Genomic DNA, 24727 nt, shown 5'->3' with positions numbered 1-24727 from the left:
TTCATGCGAGGAACAGACCAAACTTTTGCAATGCTATTCAGTGGTGACTGGCTTAAAAAAAAAGACTTTTATAATGTTTTTATGTGCTTCTTTTATGAAGCGCATGGTTACTGCGAACTGTCATTAAATGGAAATGAGTTCCACAGAGTAAAATAACAGCATGCAGATTCGGAAAGAAATGAGAAAGAATCGAATTGTCATTTTTGGGTCGCCTGTCCCTTTAAAGAGTCAATATTCTCTTCGTCCTCTCTCTTCTTCTCCAAGTTCTGCCAAGTATCAGGACCCGCTACACTGAGCTTAATGCCACTGCAGACATCAACCAGGCCGTGACGTTGGCCTGTTACGCAGACGGCTACCCAGAACCCACCGTCACGTGGGCACGGTACGTGTCGTTCATTAACCGCTCTGTTTTACCGTTCCCTTTATCCGTCTGTGCCAAAACAGCATCGAAAAAGTTCCGCCAAATCTCTGTAGAGAATGCTAAGCTTTTCCCCGAATCCGGGGAGGGAGAGGGATCAGAGTTATTGAAGCTTGTAAACTAAAAGTGCTGTGAATGGCAGAGGCGCCGTTTCATCCTTTCAGCTGCCGTTAGCCGTAGCATCAGAGGCAGCTGGCAGCTTTCAGCATGGCTTTACCTCAAAACTCCAGCGACTTCTTTAACCAAGTCGTGACTGGCGCGAACGAGAGGGACGAGATCGCATCAGGTCTGAGCGTTGCCTCGGGGGAAGGAGGGATAAGAGCGTTCGCCACAACCTCATTTATTTCCCTCCTTCGCTGACAGCGCTGTCACTCGGGGGCCGTTTGAAAATGTCACTCAATTGCTGCTGTTACAAGCAAAAAGAGCAGGTATTTGGATCCAAACTTTGCATGACTGATTTAGTGTCACAGGGAAACACAGCGCACAGCATTCTTCCAAATAAAAAAGCCCATCAGCTTGATGTTTATGGCCTTCAGACATTATTTACAGCTTTTATATTGGCTCCCAGACAGGAACGTGTCAAGAAGCCGAAGATGACAAAGCAGATCCGCTTTTATTTTTCTCCAGCTTCCTCCTAGACTATCAGCATCATGAGAAGCTGTGCACTGCAGGATGAAGAATCCATTTCATGGGCAGGCACACTTTCTCTCTGTATTTTCTGGTGTATGAGGCATCATGTATTCATGACTTTGCTGAGCAAGTAACAGCTCCAAGGCCAAACAGTAAACCTATCCTTTCTTTCTTTCGTTTGGTCTCTCGCTCTGTCTGCCCTGCAGAGCTAATATCGTGCTGGAATCTGATGGAAAGTACAGTCTGAATGAAGATGGGTCGGAGCTGACCATCAAAGACGTCACTAAGCTTGATGAAGGAGACTACCAGTGCATCGCTAGAAACAAGGCCGGAGAGAGGAGCGAGGAAGTCTCACTCAATGTGTTTGGTAAGATGAAGAAGTTTGTCATTACCTTTGGAGCTGAACTGAAAACAAGTGTTTACATATGAGTTACCAGGAAAATATCCTTTCCATTAGGATCATACGATTTATCAATTTAAAATGAAAATCGTGTTATCGTCTTGTGTGATTATTAAGCCGTGAAATGTTGCAATACTATTAAATGAGTAGAAACTGCACGCACTGCTTGTTTCAAAGATGTTCTGTCATCTACTACACTCTGCTTGCAAAGAGCTTATGGTTTACTCATTCGCTCTACAAGTTACTATACTAATCAAATGTAATGAATATATATATCTAACAATATATTTTGAGAAAATAGAATTATATATATATATATATATATATATATATATATATATATATATATATATATATATATATTAATAATAATACTAATACTAATACTAATAATACTAATTATTATGGTTAATTATTTATGTTTATTGTCATTTGTACTGTTAAATTACAACAAAAATTACATTTTATAATATATAATTGTTTTCCCTCCAAAAAGTAAATTAAAAATATAATGAAATATGTAAATTAAAGGGGGGCTATCACAACTAAAGAGAAAAATGTTTTAGTTTTGGGCATATTGTGAATACAATAGCCTAATTCAGACAGTATTTATTTCTTATGTGGTATCTGTAAAAATTTCATTTACATGACACCTCAGTGATAAAACTCATGGATTTGGGAGGTGATTTGTTACACAATTTTAATTTATTTTATTTAAAACTTTATTGTTATCACTGTGTACTTATTACTTTTTATTTGATCATTTAAATCTCCTTTTTAAAAAAAACAGGAGAATAGACGTACTATATTATATAATTATATGCAATGTACTTATGCATATAATTGTATTCAATACATCATTTTAAAATTTATTTCATGCCTGTTGCGTAATAACGACCCATTTTAAATATTTACGTGTTTTTCTTCTCTTTCATCCTTTGGTTCTTAACAGCCCGTACCCACTGTGGTGGAGCAGTTATGAAATATTGTTCTTGTAAATACTTTCCAGAATTTCGGCAGTAAATATGCTTGCAAATTACTGCGAAGTGCAACAGTTACTGTACGGTATTCAGCAGTGGTCACAAATGATTTACATTTAGTCATTTAGCAGATGCTTTTATCCAAAGCGACTTACAAATTAGGATTTTGAATTGATTTCTTCATGTATACTCAGAGACTTCGGCTGGGGATTTTTAAGAGGGGGTGGTGGGATAGTGACACAATCATTCTGGATTTAAACAGCCAAAAAAAAAAACACGGACAATCCCCTGTAAATTTAGAAAATACTTGTATCCCCCATCCCCCAGGAGAAATAATTACTTTTCGAACTGGGCTAAAGAGAACTGAATTATAATTTTTTTGTCAACTGAAAGTGATCTGAGCTTTACTCTAAGTGTGAATACTCCCAAAGAGTAACTAGCACTATCAGAAAGAGAGCATGGGAAAAGTAAGGCACTTAATACAAACACAAAAGCACTGGTTCCTAGTTTATAGTTTAAATACACCATTTATCCTGAGAGCTGCTGTTTCAGTGCCATTCTGTGCTTTTGTTCTTTATCATTGTTATTACGTTTGCATGAATATTTAAAATGTTTGTGTCACAGTTAAAACACAATCACAATATTTTTATTTCTCATCGTGCATAAGTTTTCTTCAGCCACATTCCCCGGCACACATTCAGAATGCTTAGATTAGAGCCGAGGCAAATAAAAGTGAATCAAAGTACTACTCCATTTCATCCATTAAACAAAGTTCCTCTTTTGAATTATAAAATATAACAATGTGTTGATTAAATATTGAATGCACCCAGCCAGTGAGGCACTCTCATCTCATCAACTTAAGAGCACTGTTTTGGTATTACGGCCATTGTAAAGGCTCAGTAATTGCACAGGGAAAATCATTATTTCTTTTTCTCTGAGGAGTGTGTTTGCAGGCTGTTTTTTGAGCACTCGTGTGTTTATGTGTCAACAGTACAGCCCAAGATCACTTTCTTAGAAAACCAGACGGCATCTGAATTGGAGGAACAGATCACATTAACGTGCGAGGCCACAGGTGACCCCACTCCCAACATCATCTGGAGCTTCGGTCGCCGGGTCTTCACCGAGAATGAGCAGGTACTGAGGGTTAGGGGGTTTCAGTGGGGAAAACGATTAGCGCCGAAGGCTGGAAAACACTGCTTTGATTGATATGCCAGTAGAAATGTGTACACATTTGAGTATCATTTCTATCGTGGTTATATAAAACCTAACCACATGGTATTAAGTGGGTGTTTCAGTCGCTTTACGGTCAGGCAGGAAACGGTAAGAATAGAATGTCCTTTGTGTTGTTTAACTGACCTCTTTAGTTGTTATTGCTGCTAATGCTGCGAAACTTTCGTTTGTGCACCTGTTCACAGGGATAGGGAAACGGCTGATTTACCTCTAGAATTATTAAGTAACACCTGGATCAACTGTGCATTTATATCTAGTAATTAAATACGGTTGGCAAAAGGTTTCTAGTAAGCCATGGAAACTGTACTGGAATGCCTGATGAGAGGCTTGTTTCAAAATCAAAGCAAACGTTTATCATGTTCAATTGAAAAGAGGGAGTGAAATTTTGGGTTGCATTAAAATGAGAGATTCTGAACAGATAAAAGGTCTGATGATATCATTTTCAGTAATTAGTTATACCGATATTCACTACCGTTCAAAACTGTCAAGACTGCTGAATGCATGGATAACATCTTAAAGTATATTCAAATAGGAAACATTTTAAATTGTAGTAATATTTCACAATATTATTGTATTTGTGATTAAGTGAGGTTTCTTTCAAAAACATAACAAATCTTCCTGGTATTCATCATACTGTATATTTTCATACTGTTTTTATTTACATTTTCATAAAAATCAGTACGTCTAGTTAGCTTCTAGTTCTAGTTAGCTTTCCCAGATTCGATTTAGTTATTGGCCAGACTTGTTTTATGTTTAATTAATGCATACTTTCTACCTTCCTGATGAAATAATACAGCAACTGGTCTAGAGCAGTCAAAAGCAGAGTACACAAGTACAGAGGCCTGTGCTAGAATATTTTTTATTAAAAGTGAATATTTTTATATCTCCGAAGCGGCGAGCTCACCAGTACTGGCCTCTTTGCTCTGCTGGAGTCTAAACCTCTCTGATTTAGTCAAGTGCACTACCTAATTAACAACCTTGAAATACGCAGTTTCGATTCATATTTCATTGCAGTACAGCAAATTCATCAGAATCAGAATTCATCGACAGCTGCTAAAAGCTCTTACTGCTTCTCAGCCTGATGGAGGGCCTAAAACCACTTCAAACTTTGTTTCCTCTTCCCCTCTCTCAGGTAAATCCTATGTCCTATAGCTTGGGAAATATGAGTTCATTGTTAGAGGGATTTGAGCATGCCATAGATCTCAGTAGGCAGGTGTGAAGTCCAGGCGTGTTAACAAGTCTCTGCAGCCTCAAATCCTTTTGGTAATACTTTAATTATATGCATCAAATCCCCAAGGCATCATGGGAATTAATCCTTATATAAAACCCTCATGTATTATTAGAATATGCCACTGGTCACCCTGTTTTTATGGCAGCAGTTTTTAAACGACCAGTTTGCCCTCTTCCTGCTGGTGGGCTATGTTGTGTAGGTGGTCTGTGAAAAAGCACCTTATGTTTACGTGTACATCTGGCTCGCTGTAAGGATGATATTTGCGTGACAATAGCCCACCAGATTGGATCCTTCCCTGTGTTTGCATTGTATTATCTCTGGCTAGTCGAGCCAATATTCATAGCTGTCAAAGGAAAAAATATTTCCAGCGGTACTGCGAGGGTTTTCTTCGGTTATGATCATTTTTATCGTTGGTTCTCAGCTCAGAATGACAGACGGATATGCTTTGTTAAGAATGATCACAGTCTTGGTTATTCATGCTGCTCTGAATTGATGCATGACTATTGAATTCTTATAGCATCGTCACTGCGTAAAGTGATTCCTGTGGAAAGTTGCTTGTTCCATTTTTGAATGTTCACTTATAGGTATAATTGTTAGATAATAAAAGTGTTAGATTATATAACTCTATATATGAAAGTTCATTTGCTGTTAGGATAGGATTTGAACCGGATTTAAACAACAAGATACACTCAAAGGTGCACTTATTTTAGGAGTATAAATAGCTTGACTAAATCAAAAATGTATGCTGATAAATGAAAACATAATGAAATAGTTTTGCCCAAAAATAAAAGTTTGCTAAAAAACTCACCCAAAGACCTTCCAGTATACAGATGGATGGTTTGTTTCTTCATGAGAATGGATTTGGAGAAATTTTGCATTACATCACTAGGTCACCAGTGGATCTTCTGCAGTGAATGGGTGCCGTCAGGAAGACAAAACAGTTGATTAAAAACACAATAATCCACAAGTAATCAGCATGATTCCACTCCATCTTGCGAATGAAAATCCTGAAGAAATTGTCAAGCTATAATATGGTAGCTGCTATTCTGGTAGATCAACTTGACCAGCTAATGACCAGCTTGGACTAATTGATCTTGTATTGAGAAACCAACTACTGTGTCGAAAAACACATAGAGTGCTATAATAATCAGATTTTGCCTGCATGGATTATAGCAGTTCATTAGCACTAATATTGTTGATCTACACTTGTCTCTCGCCTCATCTTATCACCTCCACAGGATGTACTGATGCTTTTATGTTCACCTTCTTCATTTTCATGTTCATTTTCATGTTTCAGAGTGATTAAAAGTGTCAACAACAAAATCAGTGTTGATTAGGTACTAGCGAAGCAACTTGAATCAGAAAAGATCATGCAAAATATTCACAAAATAAACCATGAATGGCTGAGTAAAATTTTAAAATCAAATCAAAAGACAAATGCATTTGCTAACAAATATATATTTAGTAGCAGTGCTATTTTATTGATTAAGTTGCAGGCCATCATTGACATAAAGTGCTTCTGTGCTTTTACCGGAACTACTCGTACGTTCAATGATTCCAGCCAATCAGAATCAAGTATTCAGACAGACCGTGCTATAAGTATATGTGTAAGTGTATGTATTTCAATGGTTGCCTGAGGATTGCCTTAAGTGAAAAGAGCTGGCAGTGTTTAATGAGGCATACCTTAAGTCAATGGGGCCTCATCACCGCTGCCATTAAATGAAGTGCGTGGTATTTAATAGTAACAACGATCTGTGGTTATTTCTGGTCATGTAAAGCTTGGTCAGAGCAGCTATTATAGCAGGAACTTCAGCTGTGTGAAATAATTTCCATTGTATTTTTTCTGTATCTAGAAAGGAACGTGAATAGGCAAATAACATGAGCTTCAACAGCCTGTAATCAAACCAGGGATTTTAGTGGGTGAGTTGGCATATTAATACAGATATGATGAGTCAAGAGCTTTTCTGAAGTCTCCATAAATTCTGTCCTTCATACGTATTCTGTATTCCCAACCACAAATTTCCAATGTCTGAATAAGTCAGAAATGCGCAAAAAACCTCACAGAAGGCAGAGAACTGTGACTACCAAGTGAGCAATATCTGAACCAGACTGGAACAGACCGATCTTCCTTGAACTCTCCAAGCAAAGGCATTATGGAAGATTCTCTGTCTGTTTTTCGTTCTGCCTGTTGGATGAATGGTTATGGCATGAGAGTTCACAGACAGCTTGTTCTGACATAAGAGGCACATTTTTGATCATTCATCCAGAAGGCCATTAAAGGAAATCAAGGTTCTGTAATCATTTGCACACCCTCTTCTTGATCTGAATTTCTTTGCTGTTGGTTTTGTGGTAGGATACAAAATAAAATGTGTTCCAAAATGTACTACATCACATTTAAATTAATTCATATGATTTGTGCACTACATCCCAAGTCCATACAATTGCTATGGATAAACAGACCTCAATGCAAGTATCCACTTGACATCAAGAGCAGCAAAAAAAAAAAAAAAGTGCTTAGTGTGGTAGCATCTAAATTAACTTTCTTTCAAGTCAAAATATATTGTAAAATGTTGCAGATGTATGTATGTTTCTGTCTGTATATATATATATATATATATATATATATATATATATATATATACATACATATATATATATATATATACATACATACATACATACATTATGGTTTAAGAAATTGGTACAATTATTCCACATGGATGCATTAACCTGATATATACCATTTTGCAATGACAAAAATGATTATAATTATTATTTCATTTCAGTGGACTACTTCTACAAACAGCTAAAAACAATATAGCTACTCATTGTAAGCGTTACGCACTGAAAATCACATTCCAAAGTACTGAGTCAAGGGACTTAACATTAAGTGAAGATGAGAACGCTTCTGTGGAGTCACTGCCCCTTCATTTATCATTTAAGCCGCTCTCACTGGGACCTAGTGAGCTGTCCTTGACACCGCTACTGTATGAATCACACAATCAAAAGAGGCATTTCAGGGCTGCTAGCTTATTGTGGAATCCAGAGCCAAGCTGTCCTTCTCTAATGATAGTCTCTTAATGGCACCCCTGCTGATCTGAGGTCAGTATGGCCCTTGCTATGACGCTCCTAATGTTGTAAGCAGACTGTGTCTGTGCACTCAGAACCATTATCACACACCCTGCCGGGATAACCATGTTCACCTAGGGAAAAACTTTTAAGATTTGATACTTTTCTCTTATGTGACCCTGAATGTTCATTCTTTGATTTAACAATGGACTTGCCGCTCTTTACAGATCAGTGTCATCCCGAAGCTGTTTATATGCATGCAAAGTGTAAAAAGCCAAAGGTTTTGTTTTAAAGGTCAACGAGAGTCCGTGACCAGGATTGTTTTTAAGAGAAGAGGGTCGAGCTGCCAAGTTAGCTAAAGCAGGTGCCAAACACGAGGCTTTAACCCCCTGTAACCTTTTGACAAGCTGTCAGTGGGCGAGTAATTAAATCAATAGTGGAAGAAAGGATGTCAAGCCACTTTAATACAAGTGTGGCCTGTAAAGTGAGATGGATTGTTCGCAGGACAGCAAAGGTTTTGGTGTCTAATACTATGTTACTCATATTTAAACAGTGAAAAAGTAAAAGTGAAAACTAATAAGCTTTTAAGAGATAACCTTAATGAGGTTTGGTTTGAGATGCACAGCAAATAGGGATGCACAATATTTTGATTGATACCGCGCTGATACCGATATATTTCCTTTTATCTGGAAACAACACAAAGTCTCTTCTGTGCACAAAATATAAGCTAAATATTTTGAGTTTTTAACAAGAATTAAATAAACAGTAATTAAGTTTTTTGACCGTACATTGAGTCTTTGAAAATAACTAGAAATAAACAATTTATTAATCGCTGCATCCCCTCCCCCTCCACCAAAAGATGCAATGTTAACAAATGTGTCATTCTGTACATGCTTTAAAAGATTATATGCAGAAATCCAAATCATTCAATCTAATCATAGTTCAGACAAAACTTTGCTTCAAGAACGATCCACATATTGGGTTGATGCCGATATTTACATTTGAAGCCATTATCGGCCAATTCCAATGATATCATGCATGCAATAGAAAAGATGCATTGTTGATACAAGGCTTATAAAGAAAAATATATAAATACAGCTAAAAAAATAAAAGTAAATAAATAGTGAATTATCACTTTATATCAGTCAAACAATCTCCCCTTGACTAATTGTACAGTTCTTTGATAGAATAAACTGCAAAGTAAACCAGCCAGATGTGTTTAGTTAAAACTTTGGCTCCATCAGTCTGCTTTTAGCTGTTATCCGACAAATAGTTTGATTGATTTGATCAGACAAAGACCTAAGCAGTTCTGTCCTTTGTTCATGAGAACCAAATGGTTTTAAATATTTAGCTGGAACTCAGCAGACTACAAGTAGTTCCTTTAATCACAAATAACATTATTCTGCTTGATCAGTGTCAGATTTGATAATGAATCCTGAAATACCACTTGTCTGCGGCAGATTCGCTTTTAAGTAAATTGTGTGATTAGCAGTCAAAATAATAGAATGCTGCCTTCATGAAGAGCAAGCTTTCATTGAATCGCTGTCGCTCTGTCATAAGTCAAATGGGTAGGTTGTGTGCTATTCATGTCTGTTTGATTTATCAGCGGTTCGAGTCACGTCTTCAACAGCCTCTATTGTGAGTCACGCAAATTCTCGGCGATGCAATTCCAGATGGCAACGTCATTGATTGATTTTAGGTTAACAAATGAGTGGAAGGTATAAAAACCTTCTCTGAAAACTACTCATCACTGTCCCGTTCAAAGAATAAAGGGATCCGTGTTGTCAAATGAAAGAATGGCTCTCGTTAAGGCTCAAAGCTGCTGCTCGTGACTTATGGGACACAGAGCGAAATGAATGTGGTGATCGCAGTTAGCATCACAGGTAGTAGATCTCTGCAGATTGATGCGCTCTTCAACACAGCGTCAAGGTGTGCATAATTTCATATGTTTACATGTGTTATTAATTATTGATGTGGTGTGGCTTTTGATGGCTTGTCAGCATGTGGGGTGGGTGGGTGTTGGGTTTGACTTTTCACATCATTTGCAAGATCATATGCATGTGTCACCTGGAGCATTGCACTTGGATGTCTGAGCATCCACTCATGTTGTAGTCATTTGATTTCCCAGCCTGCAGCTAAATGTGTCCTTTCCCAAGCAGTTTGATTGTTGTTCGTGTTAAAGAATGATTTGTCACACTTGATGACATTTTGATTATGTGCCTCTCAATTGGTATCACACTCTGGTCATAGCAAAAGTCAGTTCAAGGTCATATATAATGTTTCTTTTATAATGACATATGTACTGTACATTAATATATACTTATATATGTATGTGATTAATTAGGATTAATCATTTGACAGCACTAATATATACACACAAATCCTATATATATATATTTTTTCTATACTTTTAATAACCCAGAACTACAAATAAAATAATTAAAAAAACATAACAAAAAATAAATAAAAGTATTATTATTCAGAAATCTGTTGCCCATGAGTACGGTCCAATTACTAAAAAGATTTGTCTTTGATTTGTCTTGATTAAAGTCAAGTTGTCAGTTTGAAGCTTCACAAGCTGTCTTCTTTAAATAGCGTGCGTGTGTGATGTCGGTCTAACTGAGCGCCTGCTGATTTTTTTACATTTATTTATTTCTTTTCATTTCTGCCATGTTTTGCTTTGTGTATTTGTCCTCCCAGGCTTCATGGACTCGACCTGAGAAGCATAAGGTAGGGCTGCTTCACACGTAGCCAGGATGTTCACTAATCCTAGAGAAGCCCTTTATCACTGCAGAACATCAAGTGTTGGCTCTCTTCTACCCTTAAAATCCTGTAGACACACACACCCACACACATCAAATCTGATCAAATGGCATCTCTAGTCTACAATGATTGTCGTGTCATTTCATTTCTTTACAGCATATTGCTCATTATTTTTGGGACAGCTTCTGTCAACAGAAATGGTGAAGATCCGATTTGGTCTTTTTAGGTGCTTTTTTGTTTGTTTGTTTTTTTTAGCCTTTCTTAGCAGACCTGTTTTCCTTTACGAATTCCCCTCGGACAAACTTTCTCAAGGGATTGAGGAAGAAAATAAAGAGGGGGCGTTCAAGGGTTGAAACATGCCAGGTACTTCTTTAGAGCATGAGCCAACACTCAGTGTTCTCCCATAGACTCAGACAGGGGAATGTAGCAGCACTAAAGGAGACACTAACACATATAACCAACTCCAGATTCAGACAACACAAGCCTCTGTTAACATAAATACACTAACCCTCACTGAATAAACTCATACGCCACATGTCGGAGATGATTACAGTAACTTTAAAGTCAATGTGAAACCCATTTTACTTCTATAATGTCGCGCATTTCTGTTAAATAGGACAATAAATGATCAAAATGTAGGACGGGCCTGTGTTTTATCCATTGGGAGCTTACTGGATTTGAAAAAGCAGGCCAAATAAGTGTTTGCGAAAATATCGCCTGTCAGTTAACATTATCCAAAAGTGACGTCAACCGTAAGGAAATGTACATTGTGATTACAAAGAAGAAAGCAAATAGGTTAATTTTGATTTCATGTTGACTTCAGCTGTAGACGCACAATATGAGCAGATAATTCCATGCTTGTCTCTGGAATGTTAAACTCACGCTTTATTCATCTGTCAGAGAGAGAATTCATCAGTGTCTGCATTGCTGATTAAGAATGATTCAGATGCATATGGATTGTGTGGGAAGGTCTGTTTATCTGATCTGCTGAGATGAAAGGCCACAGTTATGGGATTGCCCACACATCACTTCATGTTTTTAATCCTCAGGAGTACAGATAAAAAGCGCCATCGTTCTTTACACGTGCGCTTTTTAAGTCAAAGACAAGGAAAATGCTTTATCACAAGTTTTGGAATAATTAAGAGTCTGCAGTACCGAGTTGATACTTCAAACTAAAAATTCGAGATTGTGGTACTGACGCAAGTGTTGTGTGACTGACAGGCGGCTGCTTTTCAATGCTCACACGCGTACTGTGCCCGTGCTCTGTGAAGTGCACTCGTGCCTCGCAGTAACGCTTACACGCCGAACGGTCACATGCTTCTCTTGTTTGAAATGCTCATCATGCCGAGGTGTTAATGTAAACACAGTCGGTTATGTCTTTAGTGAATGCAAGCAGGTAGAACAAAAAAATATGTGGGTGCGTGATTTGTTAGAATATCAGATACTTGTGCCTTGAAATGGAAATGGATTTGTCGCTGTCTATTATGTTGCTACTAATAATCAATTTCGAATATTAACAGGAAAAAGAGAAAACCACTCGATGCTCACAGCTGGATAACTTTAGTAGCTTTAATATGCCCTCTACAATCAAGCATGAGCACAAAGTTCAGCCTAAAAAAAGAAACTCAACAGCTCATTTTAATTACAAGCATGCTTTTCAGATGTACTCATGCAGAATTAAATCTATTTTATTGGGTTGTATTTAAAAATCATGCAATATTAGGTCAGTAATTTATTTTTGATATATTTTAATAATTCAAATAATTTTAATTAGTGTTCTGCCACCACGATGTTTATATTATTTATGGATTTGTGTACTTTTTGTACTTTAGTAGATTGTTGTATGCATGTATATATGTAGTAGATATGCTATATATTGCTGAACAAAAAAGTCAATATAAATAAATGTAAGTAAATAAAACATTAAATTCACACTGTAGCATACATTGTGCTTCTCTTATATAATTCAATCCAGCCTGACTTTTACAGTTTATTCATTTATAAATAAATTCACCAGATTTTTCATTATGTTTTTTAATCGATTGTTAAAGGATTTGTAAAGATTCGTACATTTCAAGTTGTTTATTCATAAATATGTTTACTCACGTATGCTGTCACAGCCATATACATATATGTATGCATGTACTGCGGTATGTGACCTTGACCGAATTCAATTAGCATTCAATCTCGGAACGTCTGGCCAATTCACTGTCTAGAATGTAACTGCTGCAGACCACCTCAGGGCAGCTATTTCTCAGCATTTCTCTTGCATCAATCCAAGATAGGCCATCTTTATCAAAAGTTCAGATTTATTCTCTTCCACATTTGGACACACTGTGATCCATCTTGTCTGTGCTAGAGTGCTCTCCCAGTTCTTGTTAGCGTGAAATCTGAAGTGCAGGACACCGTTTGACTCTGCTTTTCCCAGCAGCAGATTTTTTTTTTTTTTTTTGTTTTTCTGACATTGTCTCTTTGTCAGTGCAGTCATACAATATGATATCCGTCACCTACCATTTTCTCCCGAGGGAAAAGAAGAAATCCCTTTCTTTCACGCAAGAGACCTTGAATGTGAGCTCTGATTCTGTTTCCAGCTCTTTCAAGAGAAACGGATGGGCAGAATGAGGCTTCCTACGCTCTCCATTAGCTGAGATAAGATGCGCACAGGCCAGTGATTGCATTTCAGTGCTCGAAACCTAAGTCGAAACGTTCTCCGTCTCTCCCTCCCTACTGTTTTCTGCTAAATTTGACAACAGACGAGGACGTAGAGGCGCAAAGTGATTTGCCGGAAGCGTTCAAGGTTAACGTTCAGAGAAATCGTGAAGCTTTATATGCGACCGACCCTACGTACGCACATAAAACAGGAGAGACTCTGCATATGCGGCTTACTGTCAATTACTATGCAACGGGAGGGGACTCGCTCGACAGCCCTGCATACTAACAGCCCTCTGAACGTGAGGCACAAGCAGGATGGAATTTATGGTCGAGACCCTGGTTGTTACTTTAAGCACTCAATCCCTCAGATCGTGACTAAGCCACCACACCTTAAATCAAGTTTGTGAATTGATTGGATTTCGGCGCCGCTTACACTCCATTCCGCTCCGCAGTCAAATTTCTCACTGACCATTGAACAGGCACTTTATAAATGAAGTGCCACTGCAGGTTTCAGAAACATCTTATTTCCCGGCTGTCTTCGCATGCTGTCGGGGGACCGTCTGTGGCACTGATGAAAGGTGCTCGCTAATGTTCACGTTTTGCGATGCCTTCGCTTAAAGACAAATGTGAATCATACACTGAGCAGTTTGCTGTGAGTTATTCGATGCTCAAAACAGCATCGGATGTTGCGTTCTGTATGCATGTACGTGCGAGAGCAACATTGTAGTGCAGGTGAAACAAAGTACGCTTCGCTGAGCACGAAAAATGTAGAGAGCATCTGGTTCTCCTGGGCTTATTTTATTCATTCTGCTGCACTGAATACTGCTCGTGAATGTCAACAGTGCTTATTGTTAATATCAGGCTGAGACAGCTACACTTTTTCTCTCTAAATGTCCTTTCGCAATGAATGGGAATGGGCATTCGTGTGAATATGGTTGGATGGTGGCTTGTATTTGTTAACTGAGTAATATGGTGTCAGCTGGCATGACTAATAAATCTATTTAAACATGTCACGGAAGAGGCTGCACTCTCTGATTAACATGGGTCACATTATGCAAGTCAGATTCGCTCAGTCAATTAATTTTCTTGTAAATTACATGAGTGTCATTAATCTGTGGATTTCCGTTTGATTTCTTCTTTTGAAGATCGAAGCCGCATGTATGGGTAACATATGGAGAGTTGACGCTTAAAGCTTTTTCGGTTCATTCTCGAGGTGCTTGGTTGCAAATGTGTAACCAATTAAATGGAGAGCCAAATAAATATTGTGTGTTTATACTGTATGTGGAATAATAAATGAAGAATATATTTAAAATATTAAATATTTTGCTTCATGAAAAAATATGATGATTTCTCAAAATGTTAAGATCCATTCACTTGCATCATGGACACATTTCTTGAATAATTGAATAGTATTTGAGAGATCTGTATTTTTAAACTTGTGGTTTAAAGAAGATGAAGAAGAAAAAACTAGCAGACTCCAAATGAAATACTACACCTTATTTATTATGGATTTATATATATATATATATATATATATATATATATATATATATATATATATATATATATATATATATATATATTATTTTATTTATGTGTATAAAATGTACATTCGCATGAGCTAATAAAAGTTACACGTATAAGAAGAATTAGCAAAATGCTGTAGAAAATAGTTTATGCGTTCACAGGTTAATGGTGTGATTTTGATTCTTTGTTGCTTTTGAAAACTAGTGAAACAACCAAGAAAACTAGCAAGAAGTGCTTTGAAATACATACACAGAGCAGTGATGAAAAACATGCTGGCTTTTCATTGTAACAGTTGGAACTAGCATTGATTGCTGAATTCAAAGCCCCTCCAACCTTAGGATCTCAGATCACCATAGTAACCAGAGATGGGCAGCAGGGTAAACGCAGTACAAGCAAAAAGCGTGCACATGTGTGCGGGATGGAGCCAGGGAGTAAAACTGTTAGCAGATTGTCCCAGCTGTGCTGTTCAAACAGGCTTTGAGGAGAAAAGGCTTTAAAGTGGCCCCTGCTGTGTGGTCCACTTCATTATTGATCCCTGCCTCTCTGTCTCTTAAAATACCCCCCTGAGCCCCAGACAGAGCCTGAAACACAAAGACATACCATCCCTTCGACTGACTTCTGTAGTCATGTGCAGGAATGTCATAATAAAATAAAACTGAATTGTTTTCCAATCATGAAATAAAAAAATGTCAGAATTGTCTCACCCTCATGTCTTTCCAAACCTGTATGACTGACCCAAAGGTGATTGATCTTTTGAGTCCGATCTCTTTGGCGAATCAGTTGATTCATATTCACAAATGGACGCGTGTGAATGTCAAGCTTTTTTGAGAATCTGAAGAATATAAAAAGAAACTAAAAGACAGAATGTAGTTTTTGTTTTTCATACTGTATAAGAAAATCATACAGGTTTGAAGCAAGAGTCAGTAATGACAGTATATTCATTGTTGAGTGAACTTTCACTTTAAAGACAAACCTTGTTCCCTTTTCACTGGCATTTAGGTTTAACTTAAACTAATATATACGCTTGTTTCAAAATTTTGCCATTAGTAAGGTTTTGATGTTTTTTAAATGTCATTATTACAATTTAAAATAATTGTTTCCTGTTTTAATATACTGTAAAATATAGTAGTAGAATAGAAGTAGAATTTTCATTGTCTATTATTCCAGTCTTCAGAGTCACATGATCTTTCAGAAATAATTCTGATATGCTGATTTATTATTAATGTTGAAAGCTGCTTAATATATTTTGAAAGCTGCACTATTTTTTTCAGGATTATTTAATGAATAAAAAATGTAAAAGAACAGCATTTATTTAAATAGATAGCCTTTATCACTTTTTATTAATGTAAAAATAAATGTAAAAAAAATTGTTATTGCTTTAAAAAAAAAGAAAAATTACTGACACAAAATATTTCTTATTTTTAAATAAAAGCTGTTATTTAAAAAGAACAACGTTAAAACAATATATATCACAGGTTCCAAAAGAAATTAGCAAAAACTGTTTCCAATATTGAAAATAATTCAGCACCTTAATTATTTCTGAAAAATCATGTAACATTGAAAATTTAAGTAATGATGCTGAAAATATAGCTATGTATCATAAGAATAAATTGAACTATAAAGTACATTATAATAATAAAACATTGTTTTAAATTCCAATAATATTTCATACTGTAATTTTTTTTTTCATTATTTATGATAAAATACAGTGAATGCAACTTTAATGAGCAAAAGAGAAAAAAATTCTAAAGTCCAACCTTTTGAATGTGTACTTGTATACTTGTATTTTGCATATCTTTTTCTTAGTCTCACCCTATCTTTCTCTTTTTCTAGAGTCTGGATGGCAACGTGATCGTGCGCGCAGCGATGCCCGTGTGTCCTCTCTGACTCTGAAATACGCAGTTCACCGATGCTGGCCAGTACCTCTGCACTGCCCGTAACTCCATTGGTCAGGACATCCAGAGCATGTACCTGGAAGTGCGCTGTAAGCCAATCCACAAACTTCACTCTTTGTCCTTTTGTAGGTTGTTTGTCTTGTTGTGTTCAGGGCGAATGTGTCAAAGCTCAACGAAGTGGACCGATTGTGATTTCTCAGTGTTCAGCCGGTCATCGGCTGCTAGCTTTTTTTGGCTACTAAAACAGCAGGAAATGGATGCTGGACCAAAAACAAGACCGCCACCAGGGTCTCAGCTAATGTAATCATTAAGACCTTACTGTTTGCCAGGAATTAAAGCAGATCATTTTTGCGAGTGAACAGCAGATCCACCAATTAAACCCAGCAGACCTTCATGGACCAGAGTATGGACACATTCTTTTACAAAACAATCATCATAATTTTTTCTTTAGTGAGTATATAGCAAGCTATTTGATTTAAGAACAGAAATTACTTTTGAAGGAGTTGCTGGTTTGAGGGCTTTTTTTATATGTCTCTTTCAAACGAATTAAACCTGCTTTCCGCCAAAAGCTCGGTTCAAATCACAGCGCCATATACTCAAATGTGTTTTATAGCTTTTGGGCTTTTTTCTTACATTCAGAGCTCTTCATATGGGAATGAAATACTACCATCTTCACATTCTTACAACTCAATTTTGAGAGCAAACGCTTATTTTATCAGATTATGTTTACTGCAGTTGGCTGAGTGCACTTTTGTGCCATTTGCCAGGTAGAGAATTACAGTAAAGCTAGCTTTAAAGTTATTTTCATCTGCTTGTGCATTTTTAAGCATTTCCACAATCTAATTCAGAAAAGTGGGAGGGAGTGAAGCTTGAAGTGCAATGAAAGTCTAATTGGATTAATTTTTCTTGCCCTAAAAATCTTCTCCCGTTCCTGAGATAGCATCACAATGTGCAATTGATAGAAATTGTGTGGAAATGCAGTTTGCCACAGCCCGGCTTGTGAGTAATCAGCTTCTTGGTTGAGTGCACGGAGCGTTTCGCAGTAATTAGCGATAAGAAAAGGTGCTTTGTCTGCTTCAAATGATCCTAGATGAGATTGTTCACTCCCATGCTCAGACACTTACGGTTTGGGTTAGAGTCTCCCTTTCTGTTTCGCATGACTGTACATTTCTTTTATTTCCCACCTTTTAGTTTACATTTATATGCATTTATATGCATTTTTCTTTCGCTTGGTTGTTTATGCGCTGTCTTATTGAAATTGAGCTCAGCCGCATAGTAAAAATGAAGACTGGCAGCCTTTTGGAAAGAGTTTATTGTAGTTATATGAAATCAGTATCTTTATGCAAACGTTCACGTATATCAACACGTACACTGCCTTGTTTCCAGCCAAAATATGTAAAACTTCCTAAGTGAAGAAGAATTTTCTAGACAAGTTCTTTTCTAGACAAAAATTAGGTGAGTTTTTGCTTGAAACAAGCAACATAACCTGCCAGTGGGCTAAGCAAAATTATGTTTTCTGTTTGAAATAAGATCATTTTGCTTACCCTATTGGCAGATTTTTTTACATTTTCTAAGCAAAAAGTCGCTTAAAGACAAATGTTCTTGTTATAAGAATTTTTTGGTATTTTGGCTGGAAACAAGATAAAAATCTAAGTTAGAGAAGCATTTTTGCAGTGTAAGAACGTGTCCTCCTAAAACCACACATTAAATCATAAATCATTTCCAGCCCTAAATTTGCCAATACTCATTTCGCCACTGCTGTGATAAGATTTCATTGGCTGTTTCATCCAAAAGTGAGACATTATGTTTTGGGGTGCTGACATTATCTCTGCAGCGGTGTTGCAGCCTGTGGTCCTGAGATAGCGATAAGATTTGAGTGGATATGTGTCTTATCAGACCAGCTTTATGGGAAATGTGATGACTCAACTGCATGTACTGTATCAATCCAGGAGTGGAGAGACTAGTTAGCCAAGTGAACATCAGGGGGCAACGATCGCAACAGACAATAGAGCAGATATCAGAAATTGCAATTCTGAAAGGTGAGGGGTTGAGGGGATGATGGGTAATGTATGCCAGCTGGAAGCCATCGTATTTTTGCCCCAAGGTTTTTTCTCTGGAACAGTCCATGTGTCGGTTGCACTTGGCTGACACTGTGTATAATTACAGATGCTCCGAAGATCCAAGGCCCTGCGGCGGTGTTCACCTGGGAGGGTAATCCGGCTAACATCACCTGCGGCCCGCGCCACCCGGCGCCTCCGCTTCGTGGTTCCGTGACGGCCAGCTGTTGCCTAGTGCTAATACCACCAATGTCAAGATCTACAATACTCCTGCTGCCAGCTTCCTCGAGGTACGGCATCAGCCTTTAAATGCCCCCTACTAAAGTTTCAACACCAAAGTCCTGTTTGACACTAATAATCGCCTTCTGAGCTCAATTTACAGTACACTCCAGCACTTGCATTTGATATTAATTCATAGCCATCGATACTGCATTGAGAAAACACAGTAATTGGTGTTTTTTCTTACCAGTAACCTGTGTTCATTTATGTACAAAATAGAACTGATGCACATATCTACCCACCCTTATCAGCCCACAAGTGCTGAGAATATAATGACTTGTTTTGGATTATGTAGTAGAATAATTCATGTCATTGTAGTGCTCCAGTCGCTTGACTTTCTGATTTTGTTTTCACATTACTGGCCAATAACATTAATTACGATAATTAAGTTGCTTTCTGTATAACAACGCATTGTGAATGACCCGCATGGAACATATTGTTTTTAAAGTGTTGCAAAAGCACAGATTGTGATGTTTAATTTGTTGCATCTGAGTACTAAAAAAATTATTTGGTGAAATTTTGGTTCATTTGAAAGCAGATTGTGAAAAGCTTTTGAGATCAGATCACAGCATTAGGAGCTTTCTATATAATAGTGAATTTGCATCTGAAATACTTGAGTTTGTACTTCCATACAAAGTTTGTATAAAATTTGAGTCACAGGAAATGTATTATTGATGATTATTGAGCATAGCAAATTAAATACAATATGCATACATATTGTAGCAGAGATGAAGCAAAAATGCTACGGGAGCTTATTTAAGTTTGCATGAGCAATTTTTTTCTATTTTAATAAGGCAAGAGGCAGAACGTCTTTTGTATTTTTCTATTACAAGAAATGGTCCCCAGTAATACAGATTGGCTGCAAAGTGCAACCAAAAAAATATATTGACTCTGCTTCTGTCTCATCCAGTCATAATGCATATTCAGTACACAGTACGTGTTCATTAAATGTATCCATCTATGTCCCCTTTATGCAATTAGTTGCATTAATGCAACTAATATTTCTATATATTTAGCGCAAATCATCTTAGGATATAGCTCTACACACACATTTCCTTTTTATTCTTTTATCACATCAAAATAACTAAAAACATCGAAACGTTCTGAGTTTAAAGGACACTTTTTAGTAAAGCAAATAATAATATCATTTCCCCTACAATTTGTTTTTAGAGCATTGTAAGAACAACGTTTCCTTTGTCACAATATTTAAAGATTTTAAGTAATTATCAGCACTAAAATGTTTTGACTTATTACAAAATTGGCATAAATCAAATCTGACATAAATGATAAATACAAATACTGACATAATCAGCAATACCCATGATGTCACCACATGTGGGCGGAGCTTCATCTCATGTGAGGGGCTTTCAATATACAGTTCAGCACTGCATGAGAGGTTGTTTTTGACTGTTCTGTGAAGCTTGAAATGTTCTCTGTCACTGTCCCTGTTCCCATGGCACATTTTACTAAGCTGTTGGAGCTAATGGAGACAGTACGCTTTTATTCTTTCTCTCTCTCTCTCTCTCTCTCTCTCTCTCTCTCTGTCATTCAATAATTATCGAGCGAGGTGAATGCCAGTGGTGCAGAATAGGAGGTCACTGTCATTGCCATGGCAATGAGCTTCCCTTAACCAGCTAATGTCTATGTCATGCTAGCTAGGTCAAAAGAGAGGCGGTGCCTTGACGTGGCTTTTTTTTTTCCTTTGACAGGTCACTCCAGAGTCCCAGAACGACTTTGGCAGTTACAACTGTACGGCAACAAATGTCATCGGCACAGAGTCAAAGGAATTCATTTTGGTTCAAGCAGGTTTGTGAATGTTTAGATAATGATGTACGAAAATAGCAACTACTTTACATTTATGGTGAGCAAGAATCAAGCACAAATTGTCATTCAAAGGTTCTAATTAGCTATTCACACATCCTTTCTCGCAAATGGTGACTTAACACAGTAAGAACACTTCTAAAACCCCCCTTGGTACCAATTCATAATCCACCAGGTATGCGAAAGGTAAATCTCCCCCAGACAGAGATGTTTTAGCTCCAGATCAGAGCCTGTGCTCGTATATTTTAGGCTGAGACTCTTGGGTAATAAAAACAGCAGGGTATAATTTTCAGGCTGCAGATTCAACGGTTAAATGTGACGCTGCCTCTGATATTTTTGGTGCTCTGTAAAGTGGGGCAGATGTGAAATGGTGTGGAAGGCAGCGAGGTGATTATTTAGTCTCAATGCGATGAGGCGGTACTGGAGTGACGCCTTTTTCTACCTCACAGGCTTTAAAGCCACCACACTTTTTATTGTGCGATAAAGTCTCATTTCTTTAAGAGCTAGTTTTACCAAGTAACTACTTTCTGTGAGGAAAGGCGGGTAATTTTATATATATATATATATATATATATATATATATATATATATATATATATATATATATATATATATATGTGTTTTCCCGAGGATGAATTATGTTGCTGTAAACCTTTTTGTAATAAAAAGCTATTTTTTATCACATTTCTGACTCGTAACATTGAACAGAAGGTTTATTCTTTGCTACTGTGCCTTTAAAGACTTCTATAAAAAAACATGTTTTTGTATGGGAAATGAGAAGACGTGTTGTGGGTTTGCTGTTTGCATTCAATACAGTCTATGCATGACTCATCCTTCGAAAACAGCTTTTTTGCAAAGCATTCATTGCATTCTAACAGGATTATGAAACAATCCACACTGAAATTAAATGTTAAGATCTTAATAAGGACTTAAATGATCAGGAAGATTCTTGTTTCTAATTTTGGATCCCTCAGGAGGATATACAAACGGTAGGGCTGGCTCAAGTTTTGGAAAACTTCCCCATTTAAATGAGAATGTAGAATTTTGGTGCCTCTAGTGGTACCAGACAGTACTGCAGACTGTTTGAAACTTGTTTGAAAACAGTAATTTTCCTATTGATGTATCGGTCTGATATCCGAAGGTTGGAGAAGGTTAGAACAAGCCATTTTTGCAGCATTGTTCCTAGAGATTGCTTTTTTTTTTTTTGAAAGTTACTGTATGTTTTCATAGTACATCAAACTCTTTCATCTCAGAAGTTCCAGGAAAATTTGATTCCTCGTGATATGACCACTTTAAACAATATCTTGGTTTGTCTGAAAGATATTTTACTTGTGCTTCAGGGAAAAACTGTACCGGCCACCGCAATAACAGTTCCCTTGGTGAACCATTCCCCAAGCCCATAACAATTTTTATTGTTTCAGTTTGTCTGTTGCCTCACTCACATTTTTGCGGTGCACTGCATGTGTGTGCAATACGCCGGTTATCTTCCAGTGTGTGCTTATAAGAACGTCTGTGTGTTCTCTAGATGTGCCTTCGGCCCCCTCTATCGAGCGTGTGGAGCCGTATTCCAGCACAGCGATGGTGGAGTTTGATGAGCCTGCCTCAAGTGGAGGAGTGCCTATCCTCAAGTACAAGGCTGAATGGAGGATAGCAGGCCAAGACTGGACTGACAGAGAGTATGAAGTTGACGATGGTAAGCATCCAATACACATACACACACTGTAATAACATTTATTTAGAAATGGAAGCAATGAAGAGAGAAAACAAGATAAATGAGGCTTTTGGGAGGCTATAAAAGCTTTTCATCATTTGTGTGAAGGTCAAGCTCTTGTTTTTATAGCATTGTTTTATGCTGAAATGACCACATATTCTCAGATGATTGTATTAGAGCAAGGATTTTAACTGTGTTATATTGTTTTAGTGCAACTGTTTTTAAAAACACTGTCCTAGAGCAGACGTGATGCGGCAAGATTCCAACGACAAGCAATTTCTCTGTCTATGCTGAAAGCAAAAATATAAAACCACAGCCAATCAGAACAGTGTGTGTTTGCACACTTTCTCGCACTTTCAACACACTGCGTTGTGTATTCCAGATGGCCCTTTTATGGTTTTCCTTGAGGAAATTGTACCGAAGCTTGTTTCCGTCTCGGAGTAAAAATATAAAAAAGAAAGTTATAAATAAGAAATAGGCACATTGTGAGATATGAAGTCACACTGTGCAATATAAATTCTCAATTCCAAGGTATAAAGTCACAATTACGAGTAATAAAGTCACATTTATGAGATATAAAGTCATATTAATGGGATTTAAAGTCACAATTATGAGTAATAAAGTCACATTTATGATATATAGAGTCGCAATTATGAGTAACAAAGTCACATTTGCGAGATATAAAGTCATATTATGGTGTATAAAATCACAATTGAGTAACAAAGTTGCGAATGCAAGATATAAAAGTCTAATTTGGTATGTAAAGTCACACTTATGAGTAACAAAGTTGGAATTGTTAGAAATGAAGTCTATAAATGTACAATTATGAGTAATAAAGTAACATTTGCAACATATAAAGCCATTATGGTATATAAAGTCACATGAGTAACAAAGTCACAATTGGTACAATAGATATTAAATCACATGATGAGATGTGGTCGGCCAAAATGGGTTTTTTGAAGGCCAATGCCAATATCTTGGAAAGCAGGGTGGACGATAGCCAATATTAAGTGTAAATAATATGAAAATGGATTAAAATTCAAATGTACAATATAAACATATAATAAGACGTAGTATTTTTCAGAACTAAATAAATAAATATTTAATACATATTAATAAAATAATAATTATTAATAATAATAATAATACAATTATATAATTAAAAAGGAAGTACATTCTGTAAACAAAAGGACCCTTAGTATTCTGGGTGGTTTGTGTGATTTGGGAATTTTCTTTTTTAAATAAAGCCAAAGTAACACTCATATTACATACAACACACAGACAGAACTGAATGACGGCAGCGAACAAGAAGAGGGAATGCGAATGTACTCAGGCGTTTCCTTTCTCAGTGCTGTCAAAATAAAAGCCTCAACCACATAGGCCAAACAGAAACTTTTATCGGCTGATTTTAGAAAATTGTCAAATATAGGTCAATATATCGCAAAACCACTAATTATGAGATATTTTAATTCACAATTATAAGTAACAAAGTCTCAATTTCTAGATATAGTCACATTATGAGATATAAATTTAGTACCAAGTGAACTGGAAGTAATACATTTAGGTGTAAGATACAGGGGAACAGTTATTATAAAGCTGCAAATACATTAAATTTGTTATCAAGAAAAAGTCGCAACTGTGAGATATAAAGTTACAAATTAACTTCACTTTCAGGCAAAAATGGGCTTGCATAGTTTTGTTATTTGATAGCAGATGTTTCCGAAATGCCACAGTCAGTCTCTCTGCAGTTTGTCCATGTTTGAGGTTTAGCATACACAAGGAGCTGAATTTTAGTGCAGTGAGGTTTCCTTGTGTGCGACTGACAGCATGCAGTGTTGCTTGTCACCATTGCAGCTGGTTAGGAGAGAAATTTTGATTAACACGGAAGAGCTTTTATTGCTTGTCACTTTGTTTCTTCTCGCCTAGTTAAGATGCCGTATTACACTTTAAGAAGTAAACAGCAGTGTCTGTGACGCACATAGAGCAACCCTCCCGTAGTCAATATAACAACTAAACACTTTCCACAGCTGCTAGCCATTTCAAATTGTGGCAAAATAGCCTTCC

General features: G+C 36.9%; 1 protein-coding gene across 1 annotated transcript in view; it reads left to right on the top strand.

Moving 5' to 3' along the window:
* Positions 1–24727, top strand: part of LOC122326101 (neural cell adhesion molecule 1-like) — a 175370-nt gene that overhangs the window by 132207 nt on the left and 18436 nt on the right. Inside the window, 9 exon segments of the mRNA XM_043220790.1 lie at positions 265–382; positions 1255–1415; positions 3420–3562; positions 10659–10688; positions 16734–16884; positions 18962–19030; positions 19033–19142; positions 20841–20937; positions 22478–22645. Coding sequence (XP_043076725.1) covers positions 265–382; positions 1255–1415; positions 3420–3562; positions 10659–10688; positions 16734–16884; positions 18962–19030; positions 19033–19142; positions 20841–20937; positions 22478–22645 — 1047 coding nt within the window.

The sequence above is a fragment of the Puntigrus tetrazona genome, chromosome 21 (assembly GCF_018831695.1).
Source record: "Puntigrus tetrazona isolate hp1 chromosome 21, ASM1883169v1, whole genome shotgun sequence".
Taxonomy (NCBI): domain Eukaryota; kingdom Metazoa; phylum Chordata; class Actinopteri; order Cypriniformes; family Cyprinidae; genus Puntigrus; species Puntigrus tetrazona.
The sequence above is the reverse complement of the archived record's forward strand: the minus strand, read 5'-3'. Positions and strand labels throughout refer to the sequence as shown.